Genomic DNA, 19,749 nt, shown 5'->3' with positions numbered 1-19,749 from the left:
TCTCCCTGGCAAAACACACACACAAAGGGGGAAGAAAATTTGGATGATAATGGTGATTTTATCCCACCTTTCCCCTCCAGCTTTAAGTTATTGAATGCAGCAGAGCTCCTGAGCTGTTTGCTCCTCCCACCCTTTTCCCTCCACAGCTCCTCATTTTTCATTTGCAGACATTGTGCCATTTCTAAAATTTCCTTAGAGGGTGTGGGGTGGGAGTGATGTTAGCACAGACTTTATTTCAACTCACATTTTTATTCTAATGAATGACACTGGAATATGGGGGGGGGGGGAAAGGAAGTGAGGACTTATAAAGTGTGAAATGCTAAATTTTTTTTTTTTTTTTTATAAAGTGTGAAATGCTGAATATTCAAGTTCCCACTGAAAAGGATTGAACTGGAAAACAACTATTTGAATCAGTGCTCCTCTGAGCCTGCAGCACTCATGGCTCGACCTCTCCCCTGGCATTTCAGAAGTGGAGAGAAACATTCCCTCTTCTTTTGGGAACATATGGACATGTTTGGACGGTGTCAGAGGCAGCTGGTTGTGCTGAGACCTGGCTTAATTGCTTCTCCTCAGTGTCTCCCCGATGCTTCCAGGGTGACAGGACAGAAAACTGATGGGATTTCGAGTACAGTGTGAGGAGCACAGAGTCACTTCATTTCTGCCCACACATTTTTCCTCTGTTCCACCCTGAGCTCGATTTATTTTCTCCCTTTTAGTAAAAAGCCTCTTCCCAAATCATCATAAATCTAAACCACGCTTTCTCTCCCTGCTCTTTTAGTTTCCTGCTCCATTCTATTCAGACAGAATTCAGTCATGCAGCCAGCCCCAGACCTGCTTTAAAAATCTTCTCCATATTGTCTTGAAAGCCAGGAGGTCCTCAGTGGCCTAATGGATTGTTTGCTGTACAAATAAAAATCATTTGGAGCCAAGTTTCAACCCAGAGTATTATTTTATGGGCGCCTGTGAACTCCAGAAGAGAAGAACCCAGAGCAGAAGCATTAAATGATGCTCCATAATAACTGTAAAAGAGAAATTGGGTGAATTATTAGAGGGGGAAGTGTTTGAACCTTCCCAATCCAGTAACCAGACACAGAATTTCCCTGTTCCTCATTAATACACCAGATTGAATCCAGTGCTGACTTGCCCCTGCAACGTGTCTGAGGTTAAAAATGCCTGTGTACTCAGCTTAATAGGCTCCCATTAGGGAAATGCAAAATTAGCATTGATTTTATTTAAGAAGGGCATCCCGGATAAATGGTGTGGTTAAATGGCTACACACGAAATTTTTTTCTGAGCTCTGGCAATTTCTTTCCACAGAAAATATCCTATTTGGATGTGACAGAGTTTTGCTAATGGCCATATGTTAATTAGCTCAAAATACTCCTTTTCCCCCAACAGGAATTCATGGAGGAAATTAAAAAATAAAGAGCACAACAAGCAAGAAAACAAACAAAACCACCAAAAAACCAAACCTACAAAAATAACCCACTAAGATTGGTAATGGAGCCAAGCAATCAATAAAAACCCACGCAACTTCTGCATCTTAAGAAATATTTTTTTTTCCTAAAGAATTACATGGGTAATTTTCAAACAGCTTTCACTTTGAAATGAAAACAGGAAAATATGAATTTTTGAAAATATAGAAATGAGAAGTTCTGACTTTTTCTGCATCCCTTGCAGTTTTTTATTTATTTGTTTTGGCTGGAACATAACTTTTTCAATAGGAAGACAGCACTTTCAGCCAAAATACATGCACATTTTTCCTAATAAAGTATTTGGCAGCAAAGGATATCAATCCTGGGAGAGAGAAAATAATTATGCACTTCAAAACAGTAAGGAGGAAGAGATTTTTGATTCTAAATGGCAATTAATTTTCATTAATTAAAACAACATGAAGGTCTGGGTGTGGTGGAGATGGCAAATTTAGGGCACTCATAATTATGCTCCTCTGTTCCTTTTCTTGGACTCCTTCCAACAATTTATTATCAGGTATCAGATGTAGTGAGAAAATGAAACTAAATGAAAGCAACAAAACGAAGACAACACATTTCATCTTCTTTTTGCTAATTATTTTTAGCTACTTTTTAATGACAAGCAATGTATAACCATCCCAGCTCTCACACTGAACTTCCTTTTCTCCCTCCTCACAAGAAGAACTCCACTCCAAGGCAACAAGAGCTGCACAAACAGAAATCTGTTTTCCAGCAGCAAAAAATCTAAAACTAATAAAAAACCAAAAAAGCTGAACTAACTCCTAGCAAAAATTTCTCACAGTTTTGCCATCTCTTTTCAAAGCAGCAAAAAGGTTTTGTTTTTCATATTAGTCATTCCTTATGCTTGTAGGCATTTTGTTTGTCAAATAAATAGGTTTTTCCACTTTTCTCCAAAAAATTATTTTTTCCCAAACCAATTAAAAAAAAAAAAAAAAAAAAGGTTAAAATTTTCTCTCCAAAAAAACCCCATTCAAAGATTTCCTCCCAAATTTGCCCTGAACCAACACAACTGCTTTGTGGGTTCATTACTGATTACATAAAACATTTCCACCAGTTTATCGAAGGTTCCTAAGCTTCCTTTACACTTCACCTATTTTATTTCATATTTTATTACTTGGGAAGAAACATGCATGCAAGGAAAGGAAAAGGTTTTAGGAGATCCTGCCTGAGGATTTGCAGTGAGAAGACTGAGGAAGACTTGTTTCTTTGCTTTTCAGTTCCCCTCAATATAAAATGAGAGTGATAATTACAATTAACCAAAATAAAAGAGGTTTGGGGCTTTTCATAAAGGAGGAGAGATGCCAAAACAGGCAGAAATAAAGGTTCCCTTGATTTTCGACAGAGTTTGTGATACGGAATTTTTTCAGCACTTGAAAAACAAGTCAGCTCTAAAATGTGCTGTGAATAACCATTGATAAGGGTGCAAAGAAACCCTAATAATAAACAGAAAGGAGAAGATGCATGAAAGAAAATCCAGTGAAGAACTTCTTTTTTTCTGAAATCCCTTTTGAAAATGCACAGAGCATCTCACAAGACCTTGTTGGGCCACTGACATTTAGAGGGGTTTTCTTCTCCTCACCCCTTCTGTAAAACTGCTGAATGGCTGCTGTGACACTGCACACATTATCCCATCACTTCTTATTTATGGATACACTTTTGCTTCCCAGCCCTGAATTTGCCTTTCAGCAGGTCATAAATGTGCATTTTGAGGAGCAGATCAACTTTGCTTCTGTTGCTCTAATGGAATTTTTCCAAGAAAATTAATGTCTTATTTGTTTTCAGCACAAGGATTTCATGATATCCAGCACACTTAGGAATTCAAAGAGCATTTAAGCAGAACAAAATGTAGATGATCAATCCCCTTATTCCTCTGGATTCTTCCTTAAGACTTCTCCATTTAAATACAACACAAGGTTAGTGTTTTTTATTTTCCAGTTTTCTTTTATTCCCACTGTTTTCCTCCTAACCTCTACACTACATCTGCAGCTGCTTCCACATTTTATTATTTTTCAATACATTCTTAATTATATTTCAGATGATACAAGATAAATCAAAATATTTTAAATTCTCTTCCACATACATGTAAAATGTGCTTATGGAGACTTTTGTGAAATTTGACATTGAAAATGTATTTTGCATAAATGTTTTTATTTTAGAAGACACCGAATATAATGAGAATTTCTTTAATTGAATATAGATATATATTTTTATTGTTTTTTCAAATCTTCAAAATATTTTGTATGTTTAAGAGATGAGCTTTAATACTGTCTAGTTGTGTATACCCACATGGCGATTTTTAACATTTCAGTTGGGGCCATTTTTCCTTTTTCATATCAAAAATACTTTTTAGTTTTTAAACAACTACATTTTCGTCAGTGTTGTGTGAAAGAGTTTGAAATTGGATGGAAAAAAGGAGTACATGGAAGGATTCTCAGTGCTTAGCACAGAAAATGCACTCTTGGAGGCACAAAATAAATGTGATTCTGGAAGAACAGAAGGAAATATTTCTTCCATCATTATCACTCAGGTATTGCCTGGAGGATCAGTTGCAAGACAAATATCAGAAGAAAAAAGGTGTTACTTTCCTATGGTTTATGTCTCTCTATAGAATAAAATGTGGGTTTACTAAACAATGGTATTTAACCAGCAGGATGTTTTACAGAAGGAGAGAGGAAAAAGAAGAAAAAATAACCCCAAACAACCTCTGCCTCCTCTAGAAAACTATGATCTATTTGTTTCTTTGTTACTTCAAAATTTCAAAAATCACCTCCACAGCTGCACCACAATGTATTTTCTGAGTGTGTGAGGAATTTGCTTCTCTGTTTTAATGGAGAAGGGGGGGAAACCTTTAAGAAAAAAAAATTCCCAAGGCATGCAATTGAAAAACAAGAGTGCTGTATGTCAGCTGGAATATGTAATCCCTGAACAGAGCCTGCCCTGACCTTCCACAAGTAGCAGGGCAATTGTTCTTGGGGATTTTATGAATATCAGTGTCTATTTGCAAAGAAAGCCGTAGATGGGAGAGGAAAATGAATTTGAATTTGCAGTGCAAGTGAGCATCCAGTACTGGGCTGTACCCCAGCTGGAAGAGAGCCAGTTTTATCCCCAGGCAGGGAGCCAAGGAGACATCCCTGGCATGGGGCAGGACCAAGTTCTGCAGCTGGAGAGGCGAGCTGGGCTCAGAGGAGGGACCTCTGCATCATCTGCAGCGGAAACAAGGATTTACAGATGCCGAGGCATTCATCCCCCCACCCTCCCTTGCTGCCAGCCCAGGAGCTGCAGCACTAAAACACTCCAGTTTTGCATGGGGAAGTTGTAGAGAACAATCCCTCCGGGGTGCTGCAATGAGAGATCAATCCTTTGGAGCAGGAGGAGAGGATGAAAGCAAAGCACAGAGCTGAAACCACAGAGATCCACACGGGATGAGCCTCTGAATCCTCAGCTGCACACATCCCTCCAAAGGATGTCCCCAGTGTCAAATCACTCCCTGGAGCTGTTCTTTTAGTTCCCCATGGCTGCATCCTGTGGCTGTCCAGCTTCAGGGAGCAGGGTGTGGATCATTTCCCCTTGGCAGAGGTGTTCAGTGGCCACATCTGCCCGGGAGGAAGAGTTGGGCATCCCCCAGGGAGGAAGAGCTGGCCCAGGGCTCCTTCCCTATCCCTGCTGCTGCAGAAGGGATCACAAGGGCATCCCCTCACCTGCAGCACTGGCATGAATTTTTAACTCCTCTGTTCACCCAGGCAGCAGTGGCTTTCAGTCCAATTCACTGCACAGGGTGTGCAATCCTTGGAGGTGAAATCCCGGGATTAATTCACACTGAGCGCACGCAGCAGTGAGAAAAGTGACAGGGCAGACAGAGAGGAGGAAAAGGGAGATTTCTGTAATCAAAACAGAACTGGTTACTTCAAAATGAACGGTGAGTAACCCATGGAGGTATCCAAACCAACACAGAGCCATCCTGATGGCAGCAAGGGGAGGAAAACCTGCAGGCAGAAAAGGACACGAAAAGGTAGGAGAGAAGTCGCCACAGACACATACCTGCAGCCTTCATTTCATGCACCCATAATTCTCCCTGGCAGCTGCATGATTAATTCAAAGATTTATTGATTTTTTTTTTTTTATTTTTTTTCTTTTGCCTTGCTCAATCCTGTTGACCTGCTTTTGTTGACAGGTCTCTGTGGATCACACTCCTCTGGCAGCTGAAAGCGTTGGCATCACGTCAGTCTCCAATGGCCCACAGGAAACGTTTCAACTCATTCAACATCACCAGCCTTTGAGGGCATGGCAAGAATTTATTTTAAACAAACAAACAAGAAAAAATTAGAAAAATAAACTCGTAGGCAACTTTTGCTGTGAAAAATATCTGTAATTGCAATTATAATGACATTTTGGTGGTGGTAGAGGACGTCTAAACAGTGTAATCTTTTTTCTGTACTCTCACTGCTGTAAAAATTTCACTCGCTTTGGGTTTTGTAGGTATTTTTGGCACAACATAAAATGCTTAGCCTTTGCATGTACCACCTTTCTGCAGCAGGACAGAGCATCTGCCCCAGCACAGCTTGAGCTCACACAGCCAGATCACAGGCCTTAAAAATTCACTTGATTCTGACTAAAAGGTCACCTGGCCTCCATCGTAACCTCCCTCCAAAGGGAAAACACACACGCAATTAAAATGTGGCTGTACAGATCAGCAGCCCAGGTACAACACTGATGTCACAGCAAATGAAGCAAAGCCCTGCCAGATAGGCACCTCCAATTCCTTCTAATGAGTCATTCTTCTAATGAGCCTCTCAATTAAAACTGGACTCTTGACAGGGAGGGCAAACCAAATGAGCTTCAGTAAGACCATCTACAGCCCTAAAAATATTGAATTGAAATTGAAATTGAATCATTTACTTGGTACAACACACAACAATAGAATATTCTGTTTCTGGGTGGTTTTTTTTCCAGATGTCACCTGTAGATATCTCTTTCGATGTATTAAAAATAACCTAAAAAACCACAGCTGGTGGCAGTTTTGCCATTCTGCTCCCCTCAGAGTGCAGCTAAGCCACGTCCACAGCCATAAAGGATTCCCAGTAGCGAGGCACACACTCATTAAAATGAATCTCATGCATCAATTTTGTCCCCTCACATCAAAGCTGTCAGAGCTCGTTGGTGTTTGCTCAGGTTAGGCTGGATTTTGATGGGAAACCTCAAGCCCACAGTGCTTAATGTGATCACCTGCTTATCCACTGCTGCTCAGGAGGGTGACAGGATCACAAAGCTACTGGCAGGGGAGATTTATAAGGAAGAAAACAATGCTGCAGTCGCTATTTCGAAAAGCAAAAATGGAAATAAATCGTGAGACCAGACCTAAAACCAGCACGTTGATTCATCAAAGCATGTCCATGCTTGTAGAATTTTGATACCAAATCTGACAGCACCGAGCTTTGCTGTCTATAAAATCAGACACCACGCCTCTCCAAATCCAAATCAAACCAAAGTGGTAAAAATATTGCCTTAAGTATTCAAGAAAATATATGTGAACCAGAAATTGCCTGAAGAATGGTAAACAAAGAGCAAAGTAACAATGGGAAAATGTTGAGTGAGCACCTGGGAAGGTTAGCAGCCTGTCTGCTCTTATTTCACCTTTAAGAAAGAGCTGGTAAACATCAAGTTCATTTAAATGCAGGCCATATTTATTTCAAGGCTCTGCAAGCCCCAGAGAGAATTAATATTACAGGAACCGTAGGGGCTGGAAAAAGCTGGCCAGGTGATAAAATGGGATTCACCCAGGAAAATGAAAGAAAAATTTCAAGCACATCTGGAGAGAAAATAACGTGACACAGATATTTCCAGTGAAAGACTAACTGTGTCACCGAATTCAACCATGCTGAAAGAAACCTCTTCATGACTGGCAACATCAATAACAAGGTGGTAAAACAGAACAGTTTGGGCATCAGATTGGATAATGTTATGCATGGTGCAACAGAGCCTCAGGCTCATGGAGAGATGTGATAAGTGCCCATATATGTGTGTGTGTGTATACATATATATATATATATATATATATGTGTGTGTGTGTGTGTGTGTATGTATGTATATGTAAACACACACTGATGGATACAGAGATGGGAAGGGAGAGAAAGGCATAAATAATTTAAAAAAAAAAATAGGTATTTGAAGCTTTTACCCAGAAGCAGACTTGCAATCCACTCTCTCTCTCTCTCTTTAATTCTCAAGAAGGCAAAAGCAATTCTAAAGAGGACCCGAATCCAATCAAGTTTTTCACATGCTTTAATTTAAGTAGAGAGGAAATAAATTAAAGGGTTGAGAGGAAAAAAAAAGAGAAAGAGGATTCAGGGGTTGTTTGGTTTGGGTTTTTTATTTTGATTTGTTTTAAAGTGAGAAGAGGAAAAGGGTCCCTCCCATTGATGGAAATGAAGGTCTGTCCAAAACTCAACAGCAACAGAGGGGAAAGAAAAATTATGATGCACTTTTCTCCTAGACACGCTTCATTTCTGAAATGTCAAAGCCACTGCTACTATTTGTGAATCCCATTAAAGTGGCTGGATATGGTGAGACAGAGCAAATTTTGACTTTTCTGGATTTTAACCACCACAACACGACATCCAAAGATATTTTTATTTTTCTCTCACAAACAGCCACCAATGTTCTCTGCCCTCAGACCAACCAAAATGTCCAGTCACACTGAGGGAAATCCACAAGACATCTCTACAGAGAAATACCAGTTTCTATGATGTTAACACCTCCAGTTCACTTCCCTGTGCTGATTAAGCCACCAGAAACCACTCCTGTGCTACAACCACATTGCTCATTTCACTTCTGTGCTACCAAAAAGTGATTTTTTGACATGTGGATCAGATGCTTTCTGTCTTCATCCCCTCAAATGGCTCCCAACTCCTGGCTCACACAAAGCTGTGAAATCCTTGGAATCCTCGCATCCAATGCTGCCCACACCAGAGACAACTTCAAAATTATTCCCCTGATCAAAATACTCCAGTGTAATGGAATAGGAAGCAAAAACGGAGCCCAGAGAAGGCAGAGGAATAGTTTAGGTTGGAAAAGACCTCTAAGATCACTGAGCCCAACCATTAATCCATCTTCCTAAGTACCACATCCACGTGTGTTTTTAGCACTTCCAGGGATGGCAATTCCACCACTTCCCTGAGCAGTCTGCTCTGACCACCCTTCCAGTGAAGAAATTTTTCCCAATATCCAACCTAAACCGCCTCTGGCACACCTTGAGACCATTTCCCCTTGTCCTGGTGCTTGTTACTTATAATTTCCTTCAGTGAACAGTTTGAAGTACTCGGCCTTGCTCAGTTACAATTTTAACAAAGGAAAGTGTGAAAATTGTTTGCACAAGCAGGAAGTGCTAATTTTTTACCATCTCCACTTTCTAGTGCTATAAAACACTGTCCTCTTAAAAGAGCAGAGCTCTCAGGGATAACATGGGAAACCAGACATTCCTTAAATAATGCAGTCAATAATTTTTTTTCCCAGGTCCCTCAGGAAAATAACCTTGCTGAAAAAAGAGAAAGTGAGGAAGCAATATATTGTCTTTAGAGATGGGCAAGTGCACTTTACATGTCTTTAGGAAGCTCAGAAAGCACATTACTGCAACAGCAAACCTGCAGCCTGACCTGAGCCTGGCTGAATGCTGCTCCCATCATCTTTCCAGGGAGTCAGGGAAGTTCAGCAGATGGAGAGATCTGCCTGCTGTGCTTTCTGAGTGCTGATACAACTTTGAAGAGAGGAATTAAACCTCACTGACACGTTTTTGGTAGAAAGTAGCTTACATGCAATTTTTAAAATTTTATTTTATTTATGCTGCTAATATTAATCATAAAAAAAAAATTAGTTTTCAAAAATTAGTTTTCCCTCGACCTGGAACCAGAAGGAATCTTGCATGTAGAGCATTCAGGAGCATAGGTTAGATATATGTTGAATTCTTTGGGTTTTGGCAGCTATGGTTAAGCACTGACATCAAAGCAAAGCAAGAAACATCATTGCTCATCTCTGCTAAACTTGGCCTCTGTCAAATGGCTGAACTATAATAATCTAATTCTGAACATCAGCAATAATCTGATTCTGATCGCAGGACTTCACACAGGACTATTCTCCATAAAGAGTTTGGGTTTTTTGGGGTTTTTTTCTTGCACTATGTACAAACCTCATGGCTGAAAAATCAGCTCTGTACAAACAGAGCCACTGCTGGAATCTCCAGACCCCAGCAGAGCCCAAAACTGCAGTGCTGTGTTTCAGATGTTATCACCACGTGATAACTCCTGGCAAACACTGGCTGCTTTCTGCCAACCACAGCAGCCCAGAAAAGCCCTTTGTGCAGAAAGGGATCCAAGAGCCCCTGAGCCTTTTAAAGACGAGACTTGAGGAGCTGTGTGTAAATAAATAATGCAATTCATTACGCCAAATGTAGGTCAGTGTACATCAGTGACACTTCTCGAGCTGTGGTCCAGTGTGACTAATTCCTGCCTGATGGGAAGCAGGCTGGCTGGGAGGCTCATCAGTTGTCACCAGCACGTCAATCACAGCCCTTCAGGGCACCCTGGTCCATCCATGCTCACCCACCTTTCCTCAGAGCTGCTGTTCTTCCAGGGCACACTCAATTATGCCACTGTGCACAGTTGGTATTATCTGTCACTCCTATTTCTATTTTTTCTTTTTAAGCAGTCACAGTCCATGTTTAAATCAGAGAGATTCTTGCACGGTGTGTCATTAGACAGGAAAATGGGAATTCAGAAAGGTCAGGGCACGAGCTTACTCATGATCCTGCTCTTGGCACTGTTCAGAAACACAGAAAAACCCCAAAATCCCTTGCAGTTTTCAGGATCAGGATAGGAGGCATTCCTGACAGAAACACAGAGTGCAGTGACTGACCCAAGTTAAATCTTCAGTCTCTGTTTACATCCAATCTCCATTCTGCCCTTCTCCTTTGCTGATCCCTTACACTGACCTTCACTTCCAGTAATCCCTTTCTGCCCTCCTTCCCCTACAACCACACCCATCATTTGCTCTCTCCGGGACTAATTAAGGCAGGAGCGGGCTCTGCTCTGTTGCTTTCACCTGGGCACAGCACAATCAGCAGTTATTTCACTTTCTCTTCCAGTCCAGCTTCACAGTTCTGTGTGTGAAGAGGAAATGAGCCAAACACTTGACTCCTGTCTGCTTTGCACTTGCTCCATAGGAGCAGAGGCACAATCTGTGCTCTGACACTTTCTTATACTGTTGGCCCTTGGTGGGGTGGGGTTTTTTTTGGTTTTGTTTTTTGGGTTTTTTTTTTGTTTTCTTTTGTTGGTTTTGGTGGGGTTTTGGTGGTGGTTTTTTGTTGGTGTTTTTTTTTTTTTTTTTTTTGGTTTTTTGGGGTTTTTTGTTTGTTTGTTTGTGGTGTTTTTGTGGGGGTTTTTTTTGGGGGGGGTTGTTTTGGGCTTTTTGTGTGTGTGTTTTTTGTTTGTTTGGGGGTTTTTGTTGTTTAATAATTTTTTTTTTTTTTTTTGGTTGTTACTACAAGAAGCATACTTTGCAGGGCTTAGATTGCATTCAGTGGTCACAAAGCTGATTCCAAAAATCTCCTTCTTTGGGAATGGTTTGTGAAGGAAAGCAGGAAGAGGGAAAGGAAGTCTGGCCTTTGAATCAGCCATGTGCAGCTATCCATCAGATATTCCAGGGTGGTTCTAGGGTGAACACAATCCTCTAGGCTGATATAAGCTTTTATGCTTAGTGCCATCAATGAAAACATGTCGGATTTTGTTATGAGAACAAATTGCACAGCCTTGCTCTCCCTATTATAATCCAAATGAATTTCAGATGCTATTTCAAGTCAACTGACAATGCAAATTTCTTGAGAAAAGGAGGATTTTAGGAAAAGAGACCCTGTAGCTGCAGCTGCAGAGCTTGATGCAGTAGTTACCTGCACTTTGTGAGCCCCTTGAGACCTGTCAGAGCTACCATCAATCCTTAATTCTGCTGACACTCCAGAGCTCGTCAGACACCCCTGCAAAGTTTGATTGTTTGCTGAACAGCTGTATCCAGCGGAGAGAGCTGAATATGCCCTCTCACTATTATTATTCAAAATGGAGTTTTCCAGTATGAAAAGATTTCTCTGTGTTTGCTGTTGGAGCTCAGTGTTTTCTGCTTTTCCTCAAAATAGATTCATCCAAATAATTGCGTTTTGCTTTGCTTTAAAAATCTTTTTTCTCACTACTTTTACCCCTAGAGGAGGCCCTGTAAAAGCTTTTTGGCTTCAGATTTGCTGTCACATCAAAAGAGAAAGTGCAGGAGCAAAACCCCAATTCTGGGAGTGTTCCCTAACAGAAAACAAGCTCCTGCACACCTTTCCAGGCTGTAGCTGTCCTTGCACATGGAAACTTCACAGGAATTGGTTTTTCTGGCTCCAAACATGGGCACCTTCCTCTTTATTGAACATGGAGGGTGATTTATTGGGATACTCCTTGGAAAGGCTCTGGTGATAGGTCTTAATGTGTTTCAACTCCCAATTACTTTACAATAACCTGGAGGCACGACATAAAATTGAAGCCAGGAAACAGGAGATGCTCTTGCCCAGCTAGATTTATTACACACTTTGATTACTGTGGACATCACTGTGCTCCCTGAAAACCAAATATACAGATATGCCCAGGATAGCACATCGTGGCAAGGCCAAAAACATTGTACAGTTTTAATCAAGGAACAGCCTTCTAAACCAATCTTTCTAAAATAGGCAGGATAGTTTTACCCTATGAAAGTAAAAACGTTGTGCTTTTGTTCTTAGGTTTTGTTTTGTTTTGGGGTTTGTTTTTTTTTTTTAAATATTGCATTGCCATTAAAAGAAACAAACAAAAAAAAAAACCCAAAAAACCCACAACCAAACAAAAATAACAACAACAAAAAAACAACCAACCAACCAACCAAAAAAAACTTCCAACAACAATAACAACAAAAACAGCTGACGTCTACAATGGTAATTGCTGAAATAAAGGATTCTGGTGCTTCTTACATCTCCAGGTCTCTCTAGCCTCGTAGTCAGAATGGGAATACAGATAGGTACATTAAATATTTACTCCAGGTTGTTGTTGGAAGAATTGAATTGGGGTTTGAGTCCTTCAGGAAGAAAATAATAATAATAATAATAATAATAATAATAATAATAATAAAGCTTTTCTGGCTTCTGTTTGAAACAGTTGTGTCACCTCAGTGGAAATGAAAGAATCCCAGAATGTTTTGGGTTGGATGGGATCTTAAATCCCACCCAGTGCCACCCTCTGCCATGGCAGGGACACCTCCCACTGTCCCAGGCTGCTCCAAGCCCCAGTGTCCAACCTGGCCTTGGGCACTGCCAGGGATCCAGGGGCAGCCACAGCTTCTCTGAGAAATCTTTTCCAAGCTCTCCCCATCCTCACAGTAAAGAATTTCTCCCTAATATCCAATCTGAACCTGCTGTCTGACAATTTGAAGCCATTTCCCCTTCGTCCTGTCACTCCATGCCTTGTAAAAAGTCTCTTCTCATCTTTCTTGTCAGCTCACTTCAGAAAATGTTCTCATCTTTATCCTCTCCACTCACACACTTGATTCTTCTCTTTGCTTTCCTTACTTTTCAAGGAAATACTATATTTTTTTTTCCCCCACAAAAACCTTGTCCTCTCTATCTGAGAGTGATAAGCATCATTCTCAAACATATTTATAACCCCCTTTATATTCTCTCCTTTCACAGTAGAGGCTTCTCCTAAAGCTGGCTCTCATTTTTCAAGATATTAATGAATAACCAATAAATCAGTTATTTAGAACAAAAAAGAGAAGTTAATAAATAAGAACTTGATATTTTCCAATACTTAATAGCTTCCAATACTTTTCTGTGTGCAAGATCAAACAATCTGGTCTTGCACACTAAAAAAAAAAAAAAAAAAGGGTTTTTATAGCATCCATTCTAATGAATTATGTTTCATTTTCATTTAAATTCCCCATTGCAGATTTGAGGGATTGGGAGATAATAAGAAACTTGCTAAAGTTTATGTTAGATTTTTAATGACTGTAGCCTTATCAACCATTGTCAGAAGGTGCAATAAGGGAAAAATGTTAGATTTGTATCCATATAGTGAAATGTTATTGCACAGTTTTATTCCCCCAAATTTGGGATTAAACCAATATAAACTAATAAAAAATAAATTATCCATAAGTGGAGGCCATGGTGTTTTGAAGAACTGCCATATTTTCTCCCTAAAAATGGAGATTACAGAGACCTGGGTGTCTCCTACTCCTGATTCCAGGGTGAAGGTAGGATTGAGCCACTCTCAGATATCACAGGGGTAGAAGGACCTCAGATTGTGTCCTCTCACCCTATGTTTCCATAGAAAACATGCCTATTTTTTGTTTTCTTATTACACAGAATAGATAAACTTAGAAAAAAAAAATTAAGGTAGTTAATCATGAAGAAATTAATGTTCTTTTCCTCCAGCCAAGATTCACACATACAAATGTACCACGTAGCAGATTATTTCAAGATGAAGCACAATAAACACATCCATCCACTGTTGTGTTAAATAGTTGAAGTCATAATTTAGAGAACCTTAAGTATAATTCTGCATCAATATATACAGAATAATCAAAGACTGGTTTTACATTGAGATACAACTCTGACCTGTGTTGGCTGAAGTGTTGGTGAGTCCAACAATTCAGAAATTACAGATCTCCTTGTGCAAACACACCCAGTTACAGGTGCTCAATAATAACAAAAAAATATTATATTATCAAGACCCAAGAGCATAAGGAAATTAATTTACCAAGCTTACACTGGGCACTAGCAACATAGAAAAACTGATCATGAATTACATGGTTTCTAAATATCTACCAAATGCTTAGAAAGATCTTTGAATTCTAATTTAAAAAAAAAATGTAAAATGATGTCAGGAATCAATAAAACACGGAGAGAAATTAAATCTATAAAATGAGCCATATAGAGACACAGATAGTGCCATCAGTGACACAATTTGTCAGAAAATAAAAATTATTAAGATACTGAGGAAGCATACAGAAACATTTCCACACACTTGATAATCATAAACACAAACATATTCCTGAGTAGACTCTGCAGCAACATTTAACTCAAACTATTTTTTTCCACTTTGCACAGCCCTGGAACAATACATTTCCAATTTCTACATATATAAATCATTTGTATGTGTAACAACAGCTGCACTCTGCATTACATATAATTCAGAATTGTAGTATACTGAAAATATTTCTCCCACCTATTCGTTCTCCCATGAATTTCATACAATATTTTATGCTTTAAAATGTTAGATTTTCTTTGCCCAGATTCCTGAACAATGCCTCACATTTTCTCCCTCTGTCAGTAAATAGATTAATGTAGATAACTGCTTTAGTACAGATTGTTTCACTTCAATATTCAATGTTCAGTTTATGGCAGTGCTTAAGCCTCCACTGTTATCTGGGAAGATATCTGGGATGAAAATGCTATGAAACTATAAATATTGATTACATACCTCATTTAAACATAACCAAACTAATTTAGACTCAAGATTTCTTCTAATCCGTGAGTAACATCACTACTAAAAAACATTACAACCCAGCACATGTTTATGACACTCAAATTTCTTTGGCATGCAGGAGCTCTTCATCAAAGTTAAAATGCAAACCCACTGCCACAGCACCCAAAAGCTGGTTTTATGACTGGTATAAAACAAAAAACATGTTATTTTCCCCTCAAGCAGGCTAGAAAAGCAGGGCTGTCTGAAGCCTTCATGTCACACACACAGAGTCAGCAACACTGGAGTAAAATACATTAAAGGGAAGATGGCATGCCACCCAGTTATAATTGAACCGAAGTAAACACCAGGCATTTTTGGGGAAAAAAAAAAAAAAAAAGGAAATATCTCTGCCATTGCCAGCTGGGGAAAAAAAAAAAAAAAAAAAAAACAAAAAAAAAAATCTGTAAGAGCCTACCTGAGACAAGCGAGACTGTGTCTTTCTCCCATGAGACAACAGTGATGTATGCCTCCACAGAGGAGGGGATAATGCACTTGAACACTGCTACATTGCCTCTCATGGCTTTCTGGTCCTCCACACGGACTGTATAGGGTTCCCGTAAAACTGCAGGGACAAAAGGGGAGGGTTGGTTAAATAAACTGCATCTCCACATCTCTCACCCTCTTCCTCAGTTAGCCTGAAAAAGTGCCCCCCCCCCGCCCCAGAATCAGGCTGTGGGCTCTTATCTCAGTGAATGACACACATTTGCAAGGCTGGTTGCAAGCTGATACAAAAGCAATCCCAGGTCTTTTTGTTTCCTCGAAGTCTGCATCTCTTACTGTGTGTTCTTTCCTCACCCAGTTCTGGTAGGCTCAGGTAGGAACTGCATGTTTACGTGGGAAAGTGGTGTTATGTTTTTCTTGGGTTATGTAACGAAAAAAAAAAAATGTGTATTCTAGTTCATCTGTTGAAAACAGCTAGGGAGATGTTTTTCTTTATCTCTTGTTACTCCAGGAGGGAAGGGGGTGAGTGCCTTCTGTTAATGGCATGGCTGTTAAAACCAGGTGGGGCAGAGTTCTTTATCTCTTCCACCACCCATCCTCCCTCAGGGGATATCTGCTGTTCATGGGCCATCCAGGCTCACTGCAGGGCTGAGATAATTACAACATCCCATTGGGAGAGGCTCCACCCAGTGGGAGTAGCCAAACATTCCTACCCAGATAAGAACTGAGTCATAGGAACACCAAGGATCCAGTGTTTCCACTGGATTCCCAGAGGAAGACTGAACCCATTTCATCACCACTGGACCCTTCTACAGGATCATCTCTGCTCCAACAGAACCACATCTGTCACTCCAGGAGGGCTTACTTTGGACTGCTCCCAGCACCCTGACCAACATGGTGCCAGGTTGTATTCTGACTCTGTCAGGGTTTCTAGGATGTTTGCTTGCTTGCTTTTTGTACTACTGTATTTGTATCCTTAATATTCCCAGTAAATAACCGTTATTCCTATTCCCAAGTCTTTGCCTGAAATCCTTTCATTTCAAAATTATGATCATTTGGAAGGGGGTGGAAGTTACAGTCTCCATTCCAAGGGAAACTCCAGCTCTCCCTGGCAGACACCTGTCCTCCCAAACCAAGACAATGTTTTATGTTACTCGTGCAGTTTCCCTAGCTACATTTCCCTTCACAAAGGGTTTTCTGGTCTATCACAGAGCACAGAGGTACATGGAGGTGCTGTGTGTGAATTAGACATCCAGAGAGGAGAAGAGAAGGTCAGTGTCATTTAGGATTTTGAAGAAGAGTGAACTGAAGGAGAAAATCGATAGAGGTGACAGAGAGAAAAAAAGAAATGTGTGACAGGAACACAGAGAAATGAGAGTAAGAGGACAGCTACATTTGATTGACCAGCCCTGAAAGAAATCAGTTAATGGAAAAAAAAAATAGAAACAAAGCCACAGTTGTATTAAGCAAAACCTCATTATAATAAAATCCAACATGATTCAAAAAATGTTTAGAATCAGCATAGTATTTGTCTTGAGTATGAAAGAATTAATTGAATGAATAAATAGAAAAAAAAAAAAAAACTGGATGGACAAGGAGGATAAAAGCACAACTGGAAAAAGCATTCCCACCACATCAAACTAACATTGTTGGGATAAGATGAAGTTACACTGGGTAGGAGAATGGAGAGAAGGGAAATCCTGAAATAATTCCATGAAGAGTGAGGGATGAGCATTTCTGTGAGCAAGAGTTCATGGAGAAGGTGGCAGACACCAGCTATCAGTGAGCATCTTTTCCAACGGCTTGTGTAATCCCTCAATCACGGGAAAACACAATTTAGAAAGTTCTGAGACAAGCAGCTAGACTACTAACTGCAAAGTCCTTTTTTAAGATCCTGATTTTATTTGCAAGGTTCTTTTGTCAAGCAGAGGGAGAATTCTATTGGAGTTTAACAGATATAGGCTTCACACCTAAAGAAACATCAGTTCAGAGCCTCAGCCAGCAATACTGCAAGTTTTAGCCTCCTTTGTATCACCACACTGGTTTATCTAAGAAATTTAAAAATTAGAAAGCAATCCTGGAAAAAAATACTGCCCAAAAGACTTTCAAAATGGAGACACATTAAAAAATCCAGAAAAGATAAAAATAAACATTGTCTCAAAATATAATTCTACCAGAGAACTTGCCCACAAATCCATGAAATTAAAACCAGAAGCTCAAAAACCAGAACTGAGTTTCAAACATAAAGTTGGTTATGACGTGTTCATATGAATCTTTGATTTTCAAGCTTTTTTTTTTTTTTTTTTTCTCATGGACAACTAAATAATTTCATAAGAAGACCATCATAGTCCTCCCCATATATGTAACATGATAACTTGCTTCTACTGGATGTTTCTTGTGCAAGAAAATCCACTTTCCTGGACTAAAATTTTCATGAGACATGAATTTCATGGAAACCTGGTTTTTATTCTTGCTTCCCAGCTGCCTACAAACTACAGATCTCTGAATGTTAACTTATTGTTAAGAAGAAGTGAAGGCATTTTATTATTTAAAAAGAAAGTCTCAGGCAAATCTCCTTGTTAACTGTTCACATTTTTTTCCCTGTGAAACTCCTGTGAAGACAAATCTCCAGAGGAAAGGGTGTTCTCTTCTGAGAAAAGTCAAGCATAGCTCCACCAACAATAAAGAGCCTCCAAGGATTTGCATTTGCCAAGGGTCAGCTCCCAGAATACTTTTTGTTTGTTTGTTTGAATATTTTAATTAACTGAAGCAGATAGACCAAAATCTTCAAAAGCTCTGCAATCATGTGTTTGTGTGTTGTAACAAAAGGCCTGATTTTGATCCCTCTGTAATTCCTCACTGGCTGACCCAGTCAGTACAGACAACAAATGCAAAACCATTCTGCTCATTTGCATACTTTAGCTTAAACAGAAAGCACTGCCTGTGGGTCTACATCACCTGCTGAATCATTGAAGGGGACAAAAACTTCTCTCTCAAAACAAAGCACAAGTCACCAAAAACAAGGGAGGAGAGGTGTGATTTTTGGCCAAGAATTTCTTCTTCTCTTCCAGCCCATGCACAAAATCCATCTTTTCCTCACACAGTTCTTTAATGTGCAAGCATGGTTTGATTGTTGCTTTGATTATCAGTTCATTTCTCCTTATATTTGTGCTCAACTGATGTTTGGAAAGCTAACTTTCTGCACCAAAATAATTCAAACTGGAGAGGAGAGGGAGAGGAGAGGGAGAGGGAGAGGGAGAGGGAGAGGGAGAGGGAGAGGGAGAGGGAGAGGGAGAGGGAGAGGGAGAGGAGAGGAGAGGAGAGGAGAGGAGAGGAGAGGAGAGGAGAGGATTCACTATATTGCTTAATATTGTTAAGAGTTTAGGGGTTACACTTCTTGCCAGCCTCCTTTGGCTGCTGCTACTCTTTGAAACACCCAGGATCCCTCCCTTCCTCAATCCCATCCAGTAAAAGACTCTACTTACCAGCCTTAATGTGAACATCCTGACTCCTGATTTTCCCTGAAGGATTTTCAGCTGTGCAATAGTAAGTGTTATCATGGATTAAGTTATTAAAGCTTGAAGGAGGGAAGGGGAAGATTTGGAGAGTGCCATTGGGGTGGACGTGGCGGATCCCTGGGACATCGTAGATCTCCTCGCCCGTCGCTAGGTACCATCTGAGCGTCACCGGGGGGATCCCCGCTGCTGGACAGGGGACCAGGGTCCCTGTGGTGCTAGCAAACACTACCTCTTGCAGAGATGCATTGACAAAGTAGAGACTGGCGTGTAGCTCTTCACTGAAAACTGCAAGACAAAAAGACAGAAAAGAGCAGACCTTGAGAACCTGAGAGATTTCAGCCGCGCGCGAAACAATTTGATGCCCAGTTAGAGATGGCGCCCAGGGAAGGCAATCAAAGCTTCTGGATGCTAATGTCAGCTCTGATAAATAAATAAAATAATAAAATGTTTATCTTTTTCAAAGAAAATACTGCCAGGTTAAACATCCAAAGTGGTTTACACCCAAAACTAAAATGAGAAACTGCTTTTGATGTAAACGGATACAAATCTGCTCACTTCTGCACTTGCTGAGGCTGCATTCTCTGTACTGATGCCTGGGGAAGTTTGACCTGGAACAGACCAGACAGAGCTGGAGAATAAAGTAGGTATTTATTGAAAGGCCTTTAGGATACACTTTGGGCAGGACAAGAGCCTGCACACGGCTACACCCAAGGTGAACCCAAAATGGTC

The 19,749-nt window shown here is 40.1% G+C and overlaps 1 protein-coding gene across 1 annotated transcript in view; it reads right to left on the bottom strand.

Annotated features, from left to right (window-relative positions):
- The window catches only part of DSCAM (DS cell adhesion molecule), a 388,992-nt gene extending 369,672 nt beyond the window's left edge, over window positions 1-19,320 (bottom strand). Inside the window, exons 1-2 of the mRNA XM_066314168.1 lie at window positions 18,988-19,320; window positions 15,477-15,623 (exon numbers count right to left, since the gene is read on the bottom strand). Coding sequence (XP_066170265.1) covers window positions 15,477-15,579 — 103 coding nt within the window. The 5' untranslated portion in view covers window positions 15,580-15,623; window positions 18,988-19,320. The remainder of the gene's footprint in view (window positions 1-15,476; window positions 15,624-18,987) is intronic.
- Window positions 19,321-19,749: the final 429 nt, after the last annotated feature.

Source organism: Sylvia atricapilla, chromosome 2, assembly GCF_009819655.1.
Source record: "Sylvia atricapilla isolate bSylAtr1 chromosome 2, bSylAtr1.pri, whole genome shotgun sequence".
NCBI classification, from domain to species: Eukaryota; Metazoa; Chordata; class Aves; order Passeriformes; family Sylviidae; genus Sylvia; species Sylvia atricapilla.
This window is presented reverse-complemented; position numbering and strand designations above follow the sequence as displayed.